This window comes from Cydia pomonella, chromosome 2, assembly GCF_033807575.1.
Source record: "Cydia pomonella isolate Wapato2018A chromosome 2, ilCydPomo1, whole genome shotgun sequence".
NCBI lineage: Eukaryota > Metazoa > Arthropoda > Insecta > Lepidoptera > Tortricidae > Cydia > Cydia pomonella.
Window position 1 is genome coordinate 3,969,265 of NC_084704.1, and position 20,780 is coordinate 3,990,044.

At 37.3% G+C, this 20,780-nt stretch overlaps 2 protein-coding genes across 2 annotated transcripts; one reads left to right on the plus strand and one right to left on the minus strand.

The window, feature by feature from the left end:
• The first annotated feature begins 78 nt into the window (after positions 1-78).
• Positions 79-14,039, plus strand: LOC133531652 (zinc finger protein 239-like). The gene is made up of 10 exons (XM_061869998.1): positions 79-368; positions 756-1,071; positions 1,835-1,936; positions 2,923-2,976; positions 3,819-3,972; positions 4,643-4,767; positions 6,113-6,232; positions 7,704-7,845; positions 9,308-9,449; positions 10,790-14,039. Exons 1-10 carry the CDS (start codon positions 240-242, stop codon positions 11,009-11,011), a joined length of 1,506 nt encoding a protein of 501 aa, XP_061725982.1. The 5' UTR covers positions 79-239; the 3' UTR covers positions 11,012-14,039.
• Positions 14,040-15,314: 1,275 nt separating this feature from the next.
• Positions 15,315-20,692, minus strand: LOC133531730 (polycomb group RING finger protein 3). Its single transcript, XM_061870112.1, has 5 exons — positions 20,458-20,692; positions 20,039-20,191; positions 18,721-18,866; positions 18,127-18,270; positions 15,315-17,112 (listed from the first exon to the last, which is right to left on the minus strand). The coding sequence occupies exons 1-5, from the start codon at positions 20,567-20,569 to the stop codon at positions 16,987-16,989; spliced, it is 681 nt and encodes a 226-aa protein (XP_061726096.1). The 5' UTR covers positions 20,570-20,692; the 3' UTR covers positions 15,315-16,986.
• Positions 20,693-20,780: the final 88 nt, after the last annotated feature.

The following is a 20,780-nucleotide window of genomic DNA, read 5'->3' on the forward strand; positions in this document are numbered from 1 at the left end:
TCGTTGTAAAACCGGAAACAAGACGTCGATTGTAACGTACGCACTGAGGGGGCTGTCAAAATCAAAGCAAGTGTCAACCTCGAAATTGACGTCAAAATACTGTTGGTGTCGACGAATAAACATGTTTTTCAACAAATAGTATGAATAATATTCCTTTTCCCCATGCTAAATAAGAAATAAGAATATTTATTGGAATTTTAACTCCCAAGCACATTAAAAATCTGATAAAAATTACAGCAATGGACCTTACAAAAATGTGTCGAATTTGCCTTGAATCTAACAAAACAGCATACGATATTTACACCAGCTATTACGCTAAAAGAAATACCCTGTACTGTGAAATGCTATCTAACTGCACTAAGCTTAAGGTAAGTTCTATATTATCCTAAAGTACTTCTTCTAATGCTTATTGTCAGGGATGTTTGTCTCTATTGCAGAAACGCTTTTGTTGATTGACGGTCTATTTCTGTCCCGCGAGTCTAGAAGGCCTACCGCGAACCACGTTCGACGTGTTGCCTCTCTGTCGCACTTTTACATCGGTACGTAAGTGTGACAGGGAGTTCACAGTAGGCCCTCAGTTCGCTAGCAACTTCAAATTGTTTACGTTATTTACTGTCCGGAACCAAAATTCAGATTTTGTTAATTAAATTGTAATGTATTTTATAAAAGTGTGTAATTTATTTTGTAAATATAGTATTAAACTAATAGAATTAAAAAAAACGGAACTTGTATAATATGTATTTACTAAATTTTAGCCTACCAAAGATGATGGTCTGCCCAGCTCAATCTGTAAGGAATGCAGCCGTCAATTGAAGCGATCATATGCATTCAATCTGAAATGCGAGGAGAGTGACAACAGGCTAAGAAACTATTTAGATAACATAAATGGTATAAAAGATGATGATAACAAAAATAAATTAAATGAAGAAATATTAGAACTTAAAACTGAGGCAGAAGAAGTAAAAAACGAAGATGATGTGGACATTAAAGATGAGGTGGATACAGTATGCAATGTAATTAATGAAATCTTTGAGAGTACTGAAAATGATTTAAAGGATGATATTAAACTTGGTATGTATTCACATTTAACTATAATAATATTCATAAACGAACTTGACATTTTATATCTTATATTGCATAAACGTCGATAAAATATAACGTTATAAATATAGATCTCGTTGCCATAAGTATTAAATACCTAGATATAAGAAATATTGAGTGCCCTTACAGGGTGTCATGTACCTACCATCTTCAAACTGTAACACCTAATGTATAATGAGCATGACTGCAATACAATAAAGAATAAAAGAATATATCAAAACAATGACAGAAACAGAACATACGTTGAATCTAAAAACCAAGTTTATAAATATTTTTGACATGGCAGACATAGGCATGTAAAAATTTTACTCAACATCCCATGAAATGGCAATGTTTACAAATCTTAATCTAAAAAAACGGACAGACAGACGGACATGACTGTGCCGTTTTTTGCCATTTGGCTATGGAACCCTAAAAATGAGCTGTCCATCTAAGAGAAAAATATTCATGAATATTCCATCCAATGTTTTCATAGCGACCTACACTCGTAACCAATCCCACCTTTTTCCTGCTTTGTAGAGGAAAGCAACTACCAACAGAGAACCCGCCGAGAGGGTTCCCAGCACTCAATGCTAAAGACTCACAACAGCTTGCCTCAGCTCAAGAATTCCAAAATAATGGACACTACACTAACTTTGCATTATTTTGAAATTAACATGAAAAAGATTGAGTTCTTCCCATAAAGTTAAAATACTAGGATTGAAATATTGTAAATTACCATTTTAATTTTCAGAAGTGAACTGCAATGATTATGACAATGGCAATGAGAGTGGATGGGATGCAGATGATGACAACATGCTTTTGGGAGATTTACAGCTGAAGAAGAAGGCTAAAGGTATAACGATGTAAATCTTGACATCAGATATCAAGATGATTTATCTCAGCAATTACAAAGCTCATGAAAGTATTTTTTGGTGAACTGGTTCTTCATGGCATCAACTTCATTTTCATCACACTTGCTCGAAAAAGTTCGTATTTCATGCAGGTGTACTGAAGGACAAAGGCTTAAGTGTTCCATACAAAACTTTGTTCACGGAACACTAATAGGATCAATTTGGTCTTGCAAATCGGTTAAATGCAGTTTTTTTCACTTTAAACGGTAAATCCCTTTTGGCCGCATAGGACCTTATAGAATAAGCTAGCGCAAAAGTAAATTCGCTATGCGCGAAGTTTTGGGATTAGCGTGGGTTCCGGGATGCAAGCAAGCGCATTTTTAGATTTTATTGTTTTACGATGCGTAGAACGATCCCTGAGACGCAAGTGCTCGCGTCCGGTGAGAAGCATTAAGCTGCCCATACTTAACATGTTTTTTTTTATAATGTTTAATACAGCATTTTAGTATTGTACTGGATGAAGTAACTCAAAAACTATTGGAAAAAAGTAGCATTTATTATAGTTTATACCGTGTTCATGTAATCACAGTTTCTTCGCCATGGACGGCTAAATTCTCATATCGCAAGCACTCTAAAGTTAACATACTGTTTTAATGTTATGTTATATTTGCAATAAACCTGGGTCGACTAATAAATCTGGGTGACTATGCTTAGGTTGATTCGAGTTGGATTTTCTTATGATATTTAATTATATGTATGAAATTAAATCCATTTTTAGGGTTCCGTACTTCGAAAGGAAAAAACGGAACCCTTATAGGATCATTATCTTAGATGAGTGCTTATTTTAAGTTCGATAAGTTTGGCTATTATTATAGTTTAATAAAGATTTTAAATAAAAATATAATCATTTAATTTTTTTTGTTATGAAAAAGTCTAAAATTATATGTTGTAATACCTACAATCTAACAACATTTATTTTATTTTATAGTTTTTACCATAGAAGAAGGAAAACCCAAAAAGAGAAGAGGACGGAAAAAAATAGGTGAGTACTTGCACAAAACACAACACTAATATTTTGACTCCAAAACTAATATAATAATCTACTAACATTACTACACAATTTGTAGAATACACTATAAAACTTAAAACCTAAATCTAAAAATAAATAATACTAAACTTAAAATATATATAATCTACTTGTATTCCTTTTTTTTGCACTACAGCAAAGCAAAAAGAAATGGTCAATGCCATAGGTATCGAAAATTACAACCATTTCTTGTTCCAAAATTAGAACCGAGACGATGGATCAAACAAACCCTTGCTTGTTTGATCCATCGTCATAACTACCGGTTCTGAATAATGATCAATCAATCCATCTATTAACGTGGGTTGTCACCCAGACTTCATGTTTATGCTTCATGTTTATAGTATAGATTTTCTGAAATGATTTTAACGCCTAAGACCCTAATCTGTTAAACAAGAGCGGTCGGCTCCCGTCTTAGGGACTAGAAAAAGCAACAATGTCGTTTAGAAAACAACTGTATCGTGATATTATTAAGGTTCAAGTCTATGTAACAGATCATAAGATATTTTATTTTATATTTTGATGTTTTGATAATGTAGGACGATCAACCATCCCAATGTACGCGAGCGCTTATTTTATTAGATAGATTTTAACCTTAATACTATCACGATACAGTTGCTTTTTAAAGGACATTTTTGCTTTGCCACGTGGCTAGTACAGGAGCTGACAGCTCGCATAAAAGAAACAATGGATTTTGTTTACCAGATTAGGGTCTGAGGCCTAAAAATCATTTGAGAAAATTCATACTATACATTGCCTTCTAAAATCCGTAGTTGGTTAATTATTTTGCTTGTTTCCAGTGGATTTAATGCCCCAACTGCCAGAGAGCAAGTTGCCGCACCAGTGTGACATCTGTGGCAAGTTCCTAAGCACCAAGAGCAACCTGAAGGCGCACAAGATCTGCCACACGAACCTCCGGCCTTACAAGTGCGGGGACTGCCCCGCTACATTCAGGTATTTGGACAGGGTACCAAAAAATTTGGGTCATAGAAAACATCAATATTTGACCAGTGAAATTCATGAAACAGCCTTTTTTTTCCTCGTGATTTCGTGGCCCTATAGTAAGTTTGCTCAGTATGACCTATATATTCATCTCGCAAAATATTGCCGGTAATAAAAAACACCCCGCATATAAAGTGCCAACTATAGAATTGCATTATTAAAAACCTGATTTAAACAAATGTCTTATATATATCGTTGTCTGAGTATATAACCACAAAACAAGCCTTCTTGAGCGTACTGTGTCCTATAATATTTATTATTTATTTATCATAATCATTCGGTCACGGTTTTGACGACCGGTCTGGCCTAGTGGGTAGTGACCCTGCCTATGAAGCCGATGGTCCCGGGTTCAAATCCTGGTAAGGGCATTTATTCGTGTGATGAGCATGGATATTTGTTCCTGAGTCATGGGTGTTTTCTATGTATTTAAGTATTTATCAATATTTATATATTATATATATCGTTGTCTAAGTACCCTCAACACAAGCCTTATTGAGCTTATTACTGTGGGACTTAGTCAGTTTGTGTAATAATGTCCTATAATATTTATTTATTTTTTACGTAAAATATTGATTTGTATAAAACTGATGAAGGTATTTTTATTCATCTATTATATTTCCAGAGGGTACAGCGCGCTGTTCCAGCACAAGAAAGTACACACAAGAGAGACCCCATACCACTGCGAGTACTGCCCTAAACAATTCAGTCGACGCACGGGGCTCGTCAACCACATACGGATGCACACAGGTCTGTACTCAGGGTACAGTCAAAAGATTTCATTTCAATACAAATTCGTACTATTGTCACTGTGAGAAGGTACGAATTGGTACTGAAATTACCATTTCGTAACTTGGCGCTAAGGACCGTGAGAAGGTACGAAATGCTACGGAAATCACCATTCGTAACTTGGCGCTAGTTACCGTGAGAAGGTACGAAGTGGTACTGAAATTACCATTTCGTAACTTGGCGCTAGGGACCGTGAGAAGGTACGAAATGGTATTGAAATTACCATTTCGTAACTTGGCGCTAGGGACCGTGAGAAGGTACGAAATGGTACGGAAATTACCATTCGTAACTTGGCGCTAGAAACCGTGAGAAGGTACGAAGTGGTACTGAAATTACCATTTCGTAACTTGGCGCTAGGGACCGTGAGAAGGTACGAAATGGTGCTGAAATTACCATTTCGTAACTTGGCGCTAGGGACCGTGAGAAGGTACGAAATGGTACGGAAATTACCATTCGTAACTTGGCGCTAGAAACCGTGAGAAGGTACGAAGTGGTACTGAAATTACCATTTCGTAACTTGGCGCTAGGGACCGTGAGAAGGTACGAAATGGTACTGAAATTACCATTTCGTAACTTGGTGCTAGGGACCGTGAGAAGGTACGAAATGGTACTGAAATTAAATTCCATGACCGTACTCTTAACATTAGTAGTAGTATAATAAATAAACAATTTATATTATAGGACATCATTACCTTAATTTATCTTAAGAATGATAGGGGATAAGCCTGATTGTCCGCTAATGCTACACTGTGCGGGACTACATTCCCCTATGGGTTCCATACAGTGGTAGCTGGTAGGTTTAGGTATAATTCTTAGATATAATTTTTAGGCTTAAGTACTAACCCTTTTGAAACTGTTTTTTTTTTCTAACAAAATGTATGTGTCACAGTTACATGAAATAAATGTTTTCAAAAAAATTACGAAAATTCACTAAGTCACACAGTAAGCTCAATAAAGATTGTGTTGTGGGTACTTAGACAACGATTTATATTTAACAAATACTTGAATGCATAGAAATCTTCCATGACTCAGAAACAAATACCCCTGCTCATCACACAAATAAATGCCCTTACCAGGATTTGAACCCGGGACCATCGGCTTCATAGGCAGGGCAGTAGGCCAGACAGGTCGTCAAATTTGAAATGACAGTCTACTAAACATTATTCTACTGACAGACCCACCCCCTAAACGTGTGATGTAATTAATGGATGACCCCTAAGAAGGGGCACAGGAATAAAATTCGTCCTGTTGACTTCATATCTACTTGTCACCGGTACATGTTACATATTAACATTTCTGTTCGTAGGCGAGAAACTGTACAGCTGCGATGTATGCTTCAAAAACTTCGTGCAGAGCGCACAGCTCTCCATCCACATGAAGAGGCATAAAGGGGACAAAACATACCTGTGCCAGGAATGTGGGAAAGGTAACTGTACAATTTTCTATATGAAAAAAAAAACAATACTTAAGTAGTACTAATGTCTGAAGAAAATTCAATGATTTATAAAATGTTCTCTATTGAAATTTTCGATTTTTGATAACAAAAATTCCGTGAAACACAGACATATAATATATTGAATATGTTAAAACAGGGTACTCACTTATTTTTAAGCAACTTAGAAATACTGAGTGACCCGTTTCGATTTCAATATATTTAAATGGCTGGTTTTTATTGCTCTTACTTTTTATTTTTGATGAAGCTCAGTTGGGAGATACCTACGGATCGAGTTTAATAGGAAATATTACACGAAATTGCGTAGGGGGCGCCACTAAAAAAAAAAAAAAATTAATTTATTCAGTAACTTAAAGTAAACATTTCAATATCCATGCTGGTGCCTCTTATTAAGTATTCAAGATACCTGTATTAAGATATCTTGAATACTTAAAAAGAGGCACCAGCATGGATATTGAAATGTTTACTACCACAGTCCATCAAAATCTGAGGGTCTACCGCGAAACAAGAAAATCTTGCATATTCGAGCGACAAAGATGCAGATAGCTTAATTTCGATCTTAGTGTTACCCGGTAGGCCCTTTGTAAACAAACCGCCTTGCTGCATCAATGTCATATTTTATTGTCTGTGAAAACTTGTCAAAAAACAGTTTAAGGCACAGCATGTATAAGTTAGTCTATGGTTTAAGATAGTTGCTAGTGCTGCACTCTAGCGGCAGAACATCGCAGTAATACTCCCTATTTATTTTCGAGTCCTCTTATAAGTGAATGTCTCATTAACTTGACTGATAAACTAATATGCCATCTAGAAGGCGAAACAAAATATGTAGGCGTATGGCACGTGCATTAGCTACTTTAGCCCTGTGACCGCCAAATACGGAAATTTACGCGCGCGGTACAGCCCAATATCAACCTTTGTGTATTCCGACAAGGTTCACGTTGACGTGGCACACGATAGGCGTGGCGTTCAAGGGGTTAGCCCCACCTAAATAAATAAATAAATATTATGGGACATTATTACACAAATTGACTAAGTCCCACAGTAAGCTCAATTCAATTCAATTCAATTTATTTTTATTTCGGACCATGTCCATAGTGTTAGTATACATTCCCTTAATCCTATGTTAGTTAACTACTATACTAACTCTATAAATTATACACTAAGCCTCTGGATCCCATATGTACTCCCTCCCAGTGTTTCAATAAGGCTTGTGTTAAGGGTACTTGGACAAGGATATATATAATATATAAATACTTAAATACATAGAAAACATCCATGACTCAGGAACAAATATCCATGCTCATCACACGAATAAATGCCCTTACCAGGATTTGAACCCGGGACCATCAGCTTCATAGGCAGGGTCATTACCCACCAGGCCAAACCGGTCGTCAAAACCTAAATACATATAAACAGACCTTAGCATTTAACTTTTGTTCTTCAGGGTTCCCTATAAAAGCGGATTTGAAAGTCCACCAAAGGATCCACAACGGGGAGAAGCCCTACTCTTGTCACCTTTGCACCAAGACGTTTGCGACCTCTGGCAATCTCTCAATACACGTCAGAATACACAATAAGGAAGTTAGGTGAGTTACAGTTATATGTATGTTATCATAAACCACACATCCACAACGAGGAGAAACCTCAATGTTTTCACCTATGTATTGGTGTTTGCTACCTCTGAAAATATAACCTAAAAATAAGGCTCGGAACCGGTTTTTCTTCATACAAAAAATACCGGTATTATTACGTTCTTTTTCGTTCTTTGGTTTATTATTTCATTTTTAATGGGACTATCTAATAATGCGAAGTTGTTACCGAAATACATGATCCAGTCCTACGTAAAGAGTTTTATAATTAAAAATATTTTGCTATTTCGGGATTTAAAAATAAACCGGTTCCGAGCCCTGCCTAAAAATAAGAGACTCACCTCAGTAAAGATTTGATTAAGATTAAAGATACATTGTTTTTCTCGTGCCACATCGTGTTTAGCTGTAAATTTAAGTAAATATTGGAAACTGTAGGTCTAGAATTAAGAAAAGAGTTTGCAACCATATTATTTGCACGACTGTTTGATCATAATAAAAAATAAAATAAAATATATATATTTCATTGATATAAATATTGTAACCTTAATGGACTTAAACCCTATTGTCCATATTGTGCTTGTTTGTCTTTTTTTGTTTATTCGTCGCTGTATCGATTTATTTTTAGCAACAATAAATTACTTTTTTTTATTGGCTGATTGACCGAGTCCTTGTTTTGTTTTACTTTTTTTTTTTAAATGAAGTATCACTGTACATAAATTAGTAGTTCTATACGAAATGTGGAGGAGCTAAAAGCCATTAAAGGTAAACGAGGTTTTCCCGAGGGGCTACAATATGGGGTTCTTCAAAAAAGGAGTGTACAGGTTTTTAAAGGGTCGGCAACGCGCATGTAATGCCTCTGGTGTTGCAGGCGTCCATAGGCTACGGTGACTGCTTACCATCAGGCGGGCCGTATGCTTGTTTGCCACCGACGTGGTATTAAAAAAAAAACTTAAAATTTCGGAGACCCAACCATAGTATTACAATACAATACAAATATACTTTATTGCACACCTCAATACAGAAACAGTACAAATAATACAACACAAAGAAGAGGTAAACAACAGGCGGTCTTATCGCTAAAAAGCGAGTATACTGTATTTTTATTTTTTGAAATCTTTCGAAGTTGCGATACTAGGATAATTTTGCATTTTTTTTATACCACGACGGTGGCAAGCAAGCATACGGCCCGCCTGATGGTAAGCAGTCACCGTAGCCTATGGACGCTTACAACCCCAGAGGTGTTACATGCGCGTTGCCGACCCTTTAAAAATCTGTACACTCCTTTTTTGAAGAACCTCATACTGTAGACCCTCGGGAAAACCTCGGCAGGTAGCTCATTCCACAACCGGAGCGTGCGCGGGAGGAAGTTCCTCTTAAACCGCACAGTGCGTGACCATTTAGGTTCTAGGGTGTGAGGATGAACACCCTGCCTGCATCATTTTCTTTTGCATTATTAAAGGTACCGTTGTAAAGAATGCAACCGCGGCTTCGTGACGTGCAGCTCCTACAACGTGCACCTCAAGCGACACAAGGGCCAGCGGGACTACCACTGCGAGTGCGGCAAAACTTTCTACACATCCTCCGCTCTGAAACAACACAAGGTAATGCCTTACTCCGTAAACCGTAACCGTAAACTCTAACGAACGGTTACAGTAACCGTTCGTTAGAGTTTACGGTTCAATTTTTAATGGATAATGGTAAATTCTAATTAACATTCGGATAACACTGCCGGTCTACAACCGTACGTTTATAACCGTAACGCGAACCACTTCGTTCGGTATTGAGAATTCGGGTGGTAAAAAGACCCGTATTTTTTTTTGCTGTAGCCACATTGTTATACTTTGTATTGCAGATTGTACGAAAAAAATCGTATATATCGTATTTAATAAAGACCTTATTAAAGGAGAACAAGATAAACAATTGCATATGTTTTCCAATGTGATTTATGCAATTGACTACTTGACAGTTTTTTGTAAATAATGTCAATCTATCTTGATTTTCCTGAGGATCAAATATCTGTATAGCACTCATGGCATTTCAGCAACACAAAGGTCAGAAATGAGAGTTAAAGTCTGACGCTCGCACTCGACGATTCAAACGCCTCTAACAAAATTATAATGTAATGTGACTTTACATTACATTAGTCTGTCCTAAATGTATGGAAGATCAAGAAAATTGCTATTTTGACCGTGAAATATTGCGTTTATGTATATAGTTGTCCTAAATTTTATTTTTCAATAACATTTAAGGACTCGAATGGTATCATTTTCTTTTTTTTATATTTACATATGACCCTTTAAATTTTCGACATAGGCACATATGGTGCTACTTTACCGCGCTAGGGCGGTAAAGTAGCAACGTATGCACTGTAAAAGTTACTTTTATTCGTCTGGCTCCATGCATCATGTTTTTACATAAAGCATGTTACATTTTTTTGAACCAGTCAGTTTAATCTCCCTATTATCTGTGTAAGTCTTCGAGCAACACCGGCTTCCGACACGTCGGAAGGGAGGAGCCCAAGCGATATCTTACCGAACAAATCATTCTGCCATTTTTTGCGGGGGGCAACGTGCACACAGTCGCACTTCTCACTCACTACATACAAAATCCAATCTGTAATGACGACACAAATACATAGAAAATGACACACGTCAAAGACATATCTCGCACGGCTCGATCTCTTTTTGTGTACGGACGAGACACAACATGCACCGCCATAGGTACAGTTGTACAGTCACGTCTGAAAATATCGGTAAATATGTATACACCTTAATATATGAGCGATAAAGTCGTGTATACATATTTTTGGCACTTTTTTCGTATCGATATGTTCAGACGTGACCGTACCTATGCTTCGGCAGAGGGGAAACAGTCCGAATGCCGTCTCCCTTCCCGGCGTTGCTCGAAGGTGTAAGTTGATTGATTTTCTGCTATTTTTCAGGTAGTCCACACCGGCGAAAAGAAGTACCAATGCAAGATATGCGATCGTAAGTTCTCACAAACCAGCCATCTTAGCCGTCACTTTAAGCGAGACCACGCGAAGCCCAACATGCCTTTACCGTCTTCAGATCATTATAAGTTAGTTATAAGTAACGAGGATAAATCCTTCATGTTCGACATGTCGGTGAACGCGAGTCAGGGGGTGAAGTGTGAGGGGTCGTAGTGATGCTAGAAGTTGTCTTAGGCAAAGAGAATTAAGAAGACCAAGAGTGCTCACTCCATACAACAGTTTTGTTACCAAAAATACTATTATTGTCGTAGTCTGCATCTAGCGTCAAGTAGCGGAACTCTCAGTACTGCTACTCGACAATAGATGTCGCGACAAACAAAAAGTCTTATGCTCAACGATTTTCCGCTAATATTATGACCAGAGTAAGCGTAGGAGTTGAAAATAGAGTTCCGGTTACTCTGGTTATAATATTAGCGGAAAATCGTTGAGCATTAGACTTTTTGTTTTCCGCGACATCTATTGTAGAGTAGCAGTATTGAGAGTTCCGCTACTTGACGCTAGATGTAGACTACGAAAATAATAGTATTTTGGTAACAAAACCGTTTTATGGAATGAGCACTCTTGGTCTTCTTAATTCTCTTTGATTTAGGTTCCGTCCAATTTGGGTACGGATCAGTTGGAATGAGGGTTTACTGGGGACAGCAACTAGCTTGGCCGAATTTCTCATGCGAACGGAGTTTTATTCTCATTTTAAAACTACGTGTTGGATTGTAATGAAACTTTGCACATACAATGACGTGAGGTATATTTATGTCTGTAATTAGTTTATATAGCTCCAGCTTATAAACCTAACGAAATAGAGCAAAAACAAGTTTTGTATAAAAAAATCGATAACTTTGGTATCAAAAGCTACATAAATTAATTACAGGCATAGATATACCTTATCCTATTTTATATACAAAGTTTCAGAGTAATCTAGCGAGTCGTTTTGCTAAAAAACAGTACGTTAGCGTACTGCTTTCTTTTACACTTGATAAGCTGTCATTAGGCGGGTCCACACAGAGCGAGCATCCGTGCGAGGCAATTTCGTCGCGTACAAAATGGCCAGTGTAGACGTGCCTAGGCGGCGCGCTCAGGCGAGGAAAAGGCCGAGGCACATCTACACTGGCCGTTTTGTGCGCGACGAAATTGCCTCGCGCGGATGCTCGCTCTGTGTGGACCCGCCTAATGCCGAGGAAAATGCAACAGTATAACAATTACACAATATCAGCTACCTCAATTTTAATCACAGTGAACACAATGGAGTAGTCTTATATATTCAATGAAAATAATTTCTTTTTTGTATATTTTAAGAACAGATCTGTATACAAATCTCTCTTTTTTATATTTATTTTGGAAATGCGGATTGTTTTTTGTGTGTCTCGTACAGGTGTACGATTTACAGGCGTTAGGATGGGTAGAATACCATGTGCAAGTTGCGGAAAGTTTCCAAAAAATAGGAAAAGTTCTCGGAAATTTCTTGAAAATTTCACAGAAATATAAGAAATTTCCATTTTTGTTTCGGAAACTTTCATATCCCATACAAAATAATGAGAAGTTTCCGGAATTTTCCAATGTGGAAAATTTCGCAATTTTGGAAAGTTTCCTTCGGCACATTAGTAATTCCACCTGTCCAATTTCTTGGTCCAATATGCATTGAGCACTGTCATTAAGCAAAATTGTTAGACGCAAATACACATTGGACCAAGAAATTGGACAGGTGGAACACCCTTAATAAGATTTGGTCCAACTTTTTGATTGGTTTTACATGTTTTAATCATCAACGATTGCTCGAACACGCATATAAAAGCGTATGTAAGTATGGGGCCATCGATTGCTGTGTCATATTTATTTTGGTATAATCTTTAATCTGTAAAGTCCCGTTTTAACTTATTGTTCCGAACAGTTCTGAGCGAGCAATCGTTCTTTCGTTCGGCGAATGGAAACAGTTGCTCCAATAGTGAATAGGAAGAGCAAGCATTTGCTTTAAACAAAATGTTTGCTCAGAGCACTAACCCCCTTATTCATAAACGTCTACTAAAGTTGACAAGCCGCTAATAATCGTTTGTCCCTTTCCATCATACCAATATGTCGGAAAGGGACAAACGATTATTAGCGGCTTATCAACTTTAGTAGACGTTTATGAATAAGGGGAAAAGTGAAAACGCAGCTTTAGATATACTGATGGACGAAGGAGCAACAGGACTAAAAATGTGGATCATGTGTTAATTTTTGACAGTTGAACGAAATAGCACGGACAATGAAGGCTCGGAACCGGTTTTAAAAATAGCGGTAAACACCGGTTTATTCCGGTTTTACTCCGGACTTTTATAAAGTTTTAAGAACTTTTTTGTAACCTAAATAAACCGGTTTATTCGACGAGCGACGAGACGGCCGTCCGATCTGGTGGTGTGCCGCGTAAACAAAGACACTGACATAGGGAGAAACCGGTTTTATTTTTCTAAACCGGTTAATCTGATGAACTTTATGTGTGTATGTTCTCCTAAAAACCGGTTTAAAAATAAAGGTTTTATGAACGAAACCGAAATGAAAAGGTTTTGCGCCAAGTACATGATAACGGGTTGGAAATTTAACTGGTATGTATGTATGTATAAACTCATTATTGTACATAACACAAAACAGAAATATGTCACAGGATAAGCAGTACAAAGGCGAACTTATCCCTTTAAGGGATTTCTTCCAGCCGACACTTCACAGGTTTCCGAGCCTTGCGGACAATATTAGTTACTTTCCGTCAACCAGCGTGAATTGGGATATTGGGAGTGACATTTAAAAACTACCCACAAAAATTGTGTCAATGCGAAATCTACTATTATTTTCAATCGCATAAATTTATGTGGAGTTTTTAAGAAATTATGAGGTAAATGTTATTTCCCAATTTGTATCTCTTTTGACCCCGGTTGACGGTACCACGGAACATTTGGCGTCATAGAGCGAAATCTAAGTCAACTGTAAAAATAAAAATCACGCCCTCAACTATTTGCGTCACTTTATGATTTTTTTTTGATTATTATTCTTTTGTCTATTGTTATAGGAGCGATTTTGTGTCTAATTTATAAAAGTATAATTATTTATTGATTGAATAGTGTTCGTTTGTGAAGTTAATTATACCTAGATTAAGTTACCAGTAAATAACACTTGTTTTTTTTTATAACGAATGTAAATAAATCAATCAACTTGTCGTTTTTGTCTCAATTATTTTGTTTTACCTTAATTCTTATAAAACCGATGTTAATATAGGTATATAACTCTATAATTCATTGAATTTATAAGAGAAGACTTTGCCTTATATCATTCAAAGGCATGCAAGTGAAAAATCCAAAGTTTGCCACTGAAATTTGAGTGAGAGTCAGAATGGCGGGTGTACCTAAATAAAATCAAATGAAAAGCATACCATATTTTTGTACCCAATTTGTACTATTTAGTACCTCCTTAAAAAATGTTGTACCTCACGGTAAAGTTATCATCAAAAACCGCACAGACAGACGGACATGACGAATCTATAAGGGTTCCGTTTTTTGCCATTTGCCTACGGAACCCTAAAAACAGTACAACGCTGACAGTCAGAATGGCGGGTGTACTTTATTATGCTATAATCCCGTGGTTATTGACAAATTCTATAAAAGCCAATTTTTGTACCTTCATATTCAATTATAATATAAGCCATTTTATTTGTGGTTTCCAAGTTTTACTCATTTTATATTTTGCTTGCTATTACATTTTCGCAGGCGTTATAATTTTTCCCGTTATCGATCTAATTTTTAAGAAAAAACGCTAAGGTACAATTATTTTAATTACGCCAGGATTTAGTACCTTTAATGTTTAATCTGTTAAGTTCAAATAACTCAGAAAATCATGTCTTAGAAAAGAGCAGGCGCCATTTCAAAGAATTCTTCCTAAGAAAAATCATGCACTTAAGTGTTCGTTTTTCACTGATTGTTGGCGATTAATCAAATAAAAGCCGCAAATTATGCGTGTTTGTCGGAATATCATTGTGATGAGTTTTATACTTCTTTGGGGGATATCGATGATGTCCTTACTTTGCTGAACAATGCAAAGTACCATATATATTCCTTCTATGACTACGACTAGTGGTTCTGTGAGATGTATTCCTCGCGATAAGATCGATATGCTTAAGCATGTAAAAACAAAAAGATACTTCGTTGAGTTATGTTCACAGCCGCCGCAGGGTCCGCTTGGCAACTAATCGCAAGAATTGGCGTAGGCACTAGTTTTTACAAAAGCGACTGCCATCTGACCTTCCAACCCAGAGGGTAAACTAGGCCTTATTGGGATTAGTCCGGTTTCCTCACGATGTTTTCCTTCACCGAGAAGCGATTTAAATTTCATCGAATTGAATAAGTCCTATAGGGAGGAACTTGGGCCTTAGGAGGATATAACCAAACTTTTGCTATGGGTATGTATGGGTTGGTATGGGTATGGCAATGAAACAAAATTAAACATTAAAACTAAATATATTTCAATTAATTCACATAAAGTTGCTCCTCATTTTAAATAAATCATTTGCTTACTTAGACTAATTAAAGGAAAATTTGAATTAATCTAAAAATGTTCCAGTCAATTATAAAAAGAAAGAAAACCTTCCGGATACGTGGTTTGTCGTTATAAAAAAACCGGCTAAAATGAGAAAATACCCCTCTCATGTCAAAGGAAGAAACTAAATGCATAACAAATTAACTAAAACATAATAACAACCTAAAATAAAAACATGTATAGTATTTTATTTTGACCTTATACACGAAATTAAATTGCATTCTAGTTAGAAATAAAATGTACTAAAATAATTCTAATTATTCTTGGCTGCAAACTGTTAAGGTAACTAAATTAACATTACATCAATTTGTATTAGCATGTTTGTGACCGCGGCCGGAAAAAAGTCCCAGTTTGTCGCTTGCCATAAGGACGAGATTAGCTTGTATCTTTATACGAATAACCTGACAAGGCGTCCTTATGGCAAGCGACAAAGAGGGAGGTTTTTCCGGCCATCACATTTTAAAATTGAATAAATAGTAAGATTCGTTAATATTATCCATCAATTCATAAAACCATCAATTAATCTATAATATTTGTTAATTTGTTCATAAAGTAATCATATTCGTTTCCATTAAATTTGAAACTCATTAAAAACTGACAGACAACACGAGAACATTGATCATCAAAAAATTCAAGTGAGTGCATTTTTCAAAGTACAAATTCTATTACTACTTACAAATAGGTATGGTATTAGAATGATCCTTCGTTTGAAACTGACATCACACCACATTTCAAAAAATACTCTTCGGTCAGTTGGAGGAAACTACAGCGTTCGGCCGTTCTCAGCTCCGTTCGGCACAGCAATGCTCCGAGCAATTAAAAAACTTGACGTTCCTTTGCCTGCACGACCACAGATAAGATAATTACATTTGACAACCCTAAATAGCCGAAAGGGATAGTGCCATACATTAGAAAGGGATAGCATTATTCGTCCCTGAATCGCTGTCAAACTTCGGCTTTGTAGGTAGTTTCCTTTCTGTACGGTAGTGATATTATTTATTCTGTGCTCCGGTGCATGTACTAGACAACAACACATTTATCTGACCATGGATGAAACTTTTATCTTTGACATTAATGTTTACAATTTGTCTATTAGCAGTTTGGACAATTTGAAGGACGTAATTTAGCGAAAAGGATCCATCTTCAAAAATTTTATCTTTTCGATAGAGAGTTCACATTTTATTTACACATTTTGGTGGGTCCTTTATGCTAAATTATGTCGATTTTTGTTATTGTACTAACATTATTTAACCGACCACGTGGAGCTCCTCGTCTCACTGTAACGACCACACAACGCTAGAGGTCTATCTTAGGCCGGTACTGTGGGCCTACCGCGAACCACGTTCCATGTGTTGCCTCCCTGTCACACTTACGTACAAAGTTACAGGTGCGACAGAGAGGCAACACGTCGAACGTGGTTCGCGGTAGGCCCTCTGGAACCGCCAGCGAGTCACGTACACTTCAGCGTGTGGTCACCTTTTACTATTGTAAACTCTATCGCAAAGACATAAGGTCAATTCAATGTTGTAGGTGCTAAGTTGCAGTATTCGTCTCACTGTAAGGATCACACATCGCTAGAGGTCTATCTTGGGCCGGTACTGGAGCCGCAGCGGCGGGTCTCGGAACCGCCAGCGGGTCACGTACACGAACTTCAGCGTGTGGTCCTTGCCGAGGAGCTCGTCGTTACATAGGATGTCAATCTGGAGAAGAAACGATTTAATGAAGTTTATGTATATAAACAGGTGGCCAAAAATTATGTGCATTCCCATAGTAAAAGTTGCTCAGTATAAGCCCAAAACCTCCCTGGTAACGGGAATGCATCATAATAAGTCATAGTAGTGGAAGAAAGAGAAATGATCTAACGGGATGGTCTTATGAAACTTTGAGTAGGAGTAGCAGAGAAAGCGCTGATATTGTTTGTCCTTGTCAGTCTCACTTTTCCTTTCTGCCAACTTCTAAAAAGTCCTAATTGACTTACACGTATTTTGTTGCCCACCGTTTTTCTTATGGAAGGTGGACGTAGGAATGGAATCTCCATGTACCAAAAAGTGTCATCAAAAAACCTTAAATAGGTGGCGCTACAATACCTAGAATACTTGAAAAAAAAAACAAATCATAGACAGCGCACTTCACTCCGTCATTAACGCCTAGGTTCTTAGCTACTCTAGCGCTACTCTGGAGAGATTTGGAACTATTATTTATAGCTGACAGCTGGACACTTTTGCAACAGTTCTACCATAAGAGATTTCACTCCTTATAATTCCACACTCCATACTTTTTATAGTGGATAACAGTCAACCCGACCAAATTACGTAGGTTGTTTTTGTGAGGAATGTTAAAACGTGTTTTTAATTTAGGCGCATTACGAATGTTCTGTCCTTCACGGGCGCACGCGTGTGGCCACGCCGCACACGCCAGCTAAGCTACCGATCGCCTTCACCGCGGCCCCGCTCAAACGGTATCACCAGGCTCAGGTCCTTAAAAAGACGTAGAATGACCTCCCCACGACGGTGGGAAGCGACCCGTCACAGCCGAAAGGCGGAAGCGGCCTCTCATGCCTCCATTACAGGTAACGAAGGACTTCCACACACGCGTTTGGCACATGTATAGAAAATATACTATATCTATGAGACAGACAGTCAGACCGAGTTACTTTCACATATTTTTTTTACACAAATAATATTAGTAGACATTTCTCAGTGAACACTACTTACTTCTCTATACTTCTCCATGCCATTGAGCACCTTCTTGGCGACAAACTTCTTGAGGTGCGTAATGGTGGCCTGAGCGGAGCAGCGGATGAAGCTGCGCTTCAGCGTCCGGAGCGATGTTGATATACACTCCAGGCAGACGTTAACCTGTTGTCAAGTTTGGGATTTTTAAAACAACTCTGATTCAAATCAAATTTAGATTCAGAATTTGTTGTTCGTAAAGGTACTTACTATATGGCTATATTCACAATGATTATTAATTTATAACATGACACAACTACATATGTTTTTAAATTCGTATAGTACTGATTTTGCTTTCCTAACTTTGATGCTTTTAAGTAGTTATTTATGGGCTCATGTCCACTATAAATACCCCTGTTATGTGTAGATAATGAGGGTACAGTTTGACATTTGTATGCAAAGTGAGGCAGTTATGAAGTTTGCTTGCCAAGGCAAATGCTGAGCTGCCAGAGAACCATAATCACTATTATGAAACAAGAAAATCTAGGACAATACTGTAAGTACCATCACAGTGTGATGCTGTAATGTGTGTGATTGTTTTGCGTGAAAATAACTAGGATAAGACACAATACTCACCTGTTCATCTTTCCTATGGTTGTCTGTGTTGTCAGGCTGTTCAGGCTCTTCACCTGCACCGCCCTTATCTCCCAGAGCCAATGCAGCATCCTTGGGGCATGGCAGGTTCCGCACGCGGTAGAAACTTCGCTCGCGTTTGAGCTCATCTGAAGACAGAATATTTTTTTCCAGAGTTTAAAGCCATGTTAGATAACAGACAAATGTGGTTCCTATAACCAGTGCTTTTAAGCCGCGTTACGATATCGCGCGGCAAGTTCGGACATTGGCTTGGTAACCGCGTGCAGTGGATACTGGGCCGCCGTGCGAGCCAACGCGATCATTGGCGCGCGAGCACATGCCACCTGACGAACCATTTATTGTCAGTTTTTGGCAGCAAGGCAAAGGAGGGTTCAATGTTCTGTTCACGCAGTTGGAACAAAAGTGTATATATTTCAGTTGGCTCACCATGCGGCCACAGACATTGATAATGAAAAGTATGGTACTTTAATTAAATTATACGGCTCTAAACAGTTTCTTTGGAACAGTAAATGTAGTGATTATAGCAACAAATCATTAAATTATGCATGGAATGCCCCTCCCCATCCCCTTAACCAACAGACATATTAACTGCCCCCTAGCCCATCAGCTGACGATGCCCTTGGTCATAATTATAAAAGATTAGTGACAATGCATTATTATGATGATATCAATATGGTTATGGACACCAGTGGTGACCCTTGGAACTCTCGAGATAAAACAATGCAACTTCATTGAGTTTGGCTCTGTTACAATTGTTTAGATGAGTAGTAGATGGTAGACGACTGTAGTTATAAAATTACAGTTTGTAATAAAAGCATGCATTAAAAACCAAATTTTTGTCCAAAAACTTTGTTTGTTGTCTTATGTGGTACTCCTTATTAAAAACATTCCCCACAATATTCAAGGTACATAAATAGATGGTAACTCAGTATTCTAAGGAACAGCTATGATGTGCCTTTTGGCATCGAAATAACTTCTTATTATTTAACTATATACATATACAATCCAGCCCATGAAAAAGAAAGGTCTATCCAAACACTAATTGATATTGATTAAAATAATAATGATTTATATCTGGTAGAGAATGCCTCCTGGCATTAAGTTCACCTTTTGTTCAATTTTTACTGAGAAATAAATTTTAAATAAATAAATGTGTGGTTCTTTGTGTCCAAAGGCAACTTAGAGATGCAGAGGGCCTCCTTAAACTAGTGCCTTTACTCTGTCTGCAACAACACTATTAAAAAAATATTGAATAGACTTTATATTGATAGTGGCTCAGTATTAGGCAATAAATACTCACTGTCTTGCAAATCTGGTACAAGCTTGTAGACAATGTCTTGCATGGTGCGGTCGAAGCTGATGTACTGCAGTGGGTGCGACTGGTGTATCACGATGTCGCATGTTGGACATGTGTTATTCTCCTCCAAATGTTTCACTAAGCAGCTTTTGCAGACTGAAATGTTGCAAATTAGATAGGTATCAACTTTCAAGACGTAAGACTAGATTTGTTGGCAAAGCAAAACATACATGCAGCTGGGGGGTCTTAAAATAACTTAGGGTAAGTTCATGGTACTATTCTCAGAAAAAAAGTTACTGGTTTAACCCTACATAACTTATATTTATAAGCCAGTAAAGGAAAATTATCATAAGATTAGTTTTATTGTAAGATTGTTAGCAGAGAATAGCGCTATATTGGTGTTAATTCGAGAAAATACTAACACGTATGTAAGCATTCGGTGACTGTGGTAGCATCTATGAAGTATCCGCGGCAAATCTTGCAAGTTATGTGGCTGTTAAGGGTTTTCAGCTTTATCCTCCTTTCCATGGTCATCCTAAGACTACTACTGTGCTAAAAACATTTATTAAACTAACTTAAATTAATCTAAAACAAAAAAATTAGAACATAAACGCGAATCTCTCGATCAGTCAACTCAACACTTCACATTACGTTTTGTTCACTACTATAGTGTTTCAGAGAAAACGCAAATCATTGCCAAAACTATAGCAGATTAAGACTAACTAAATATAAATCATATAAATGT

Coding starts and splice junctions, on each gene's coding strand:
- LOC133531652 (XM_061869998.1), top strand. CDS start 240: ATGGACCTTACAAAAATGTGTCGAATTTGCCTTGAATCTAACAAAACA. Junction 1,937..2,922: donor GCTGAAGAAGAAGGCTAAAG/GTATAACGATGT, acceptor TTTATTTTATAG/TTTTTACCATAGAAGAAGGA. Junction 3,973..4,642: donor GACTGCCCCGCTACATTCAG/GTATTTGGACAG, acceptor TTATATTTCCAG/AGGGTACAGCGCGCTGTTCC.
- LOC133531730 (XM_061870112.1), bottom strand. CDS start 20,569: ATGACCATGGAAAGGAGGATAAAGCTGAAAACCCTTAACAGCCACATA. Junction 20,192..20,457: donor CACCGAATGCTTACATACGT/GTTAGTATTTTC, acceptor GCAACATTTCAG/TCTGCAAAAGCTGCTTAGTG. Junction 18,867..20,038: donor TGTACCAGATTTGCAAGACA/GTGAGTATTTAT, acceptor TTCTGTCTTCAG/ATGAGCTCAAACGCGAGCGA.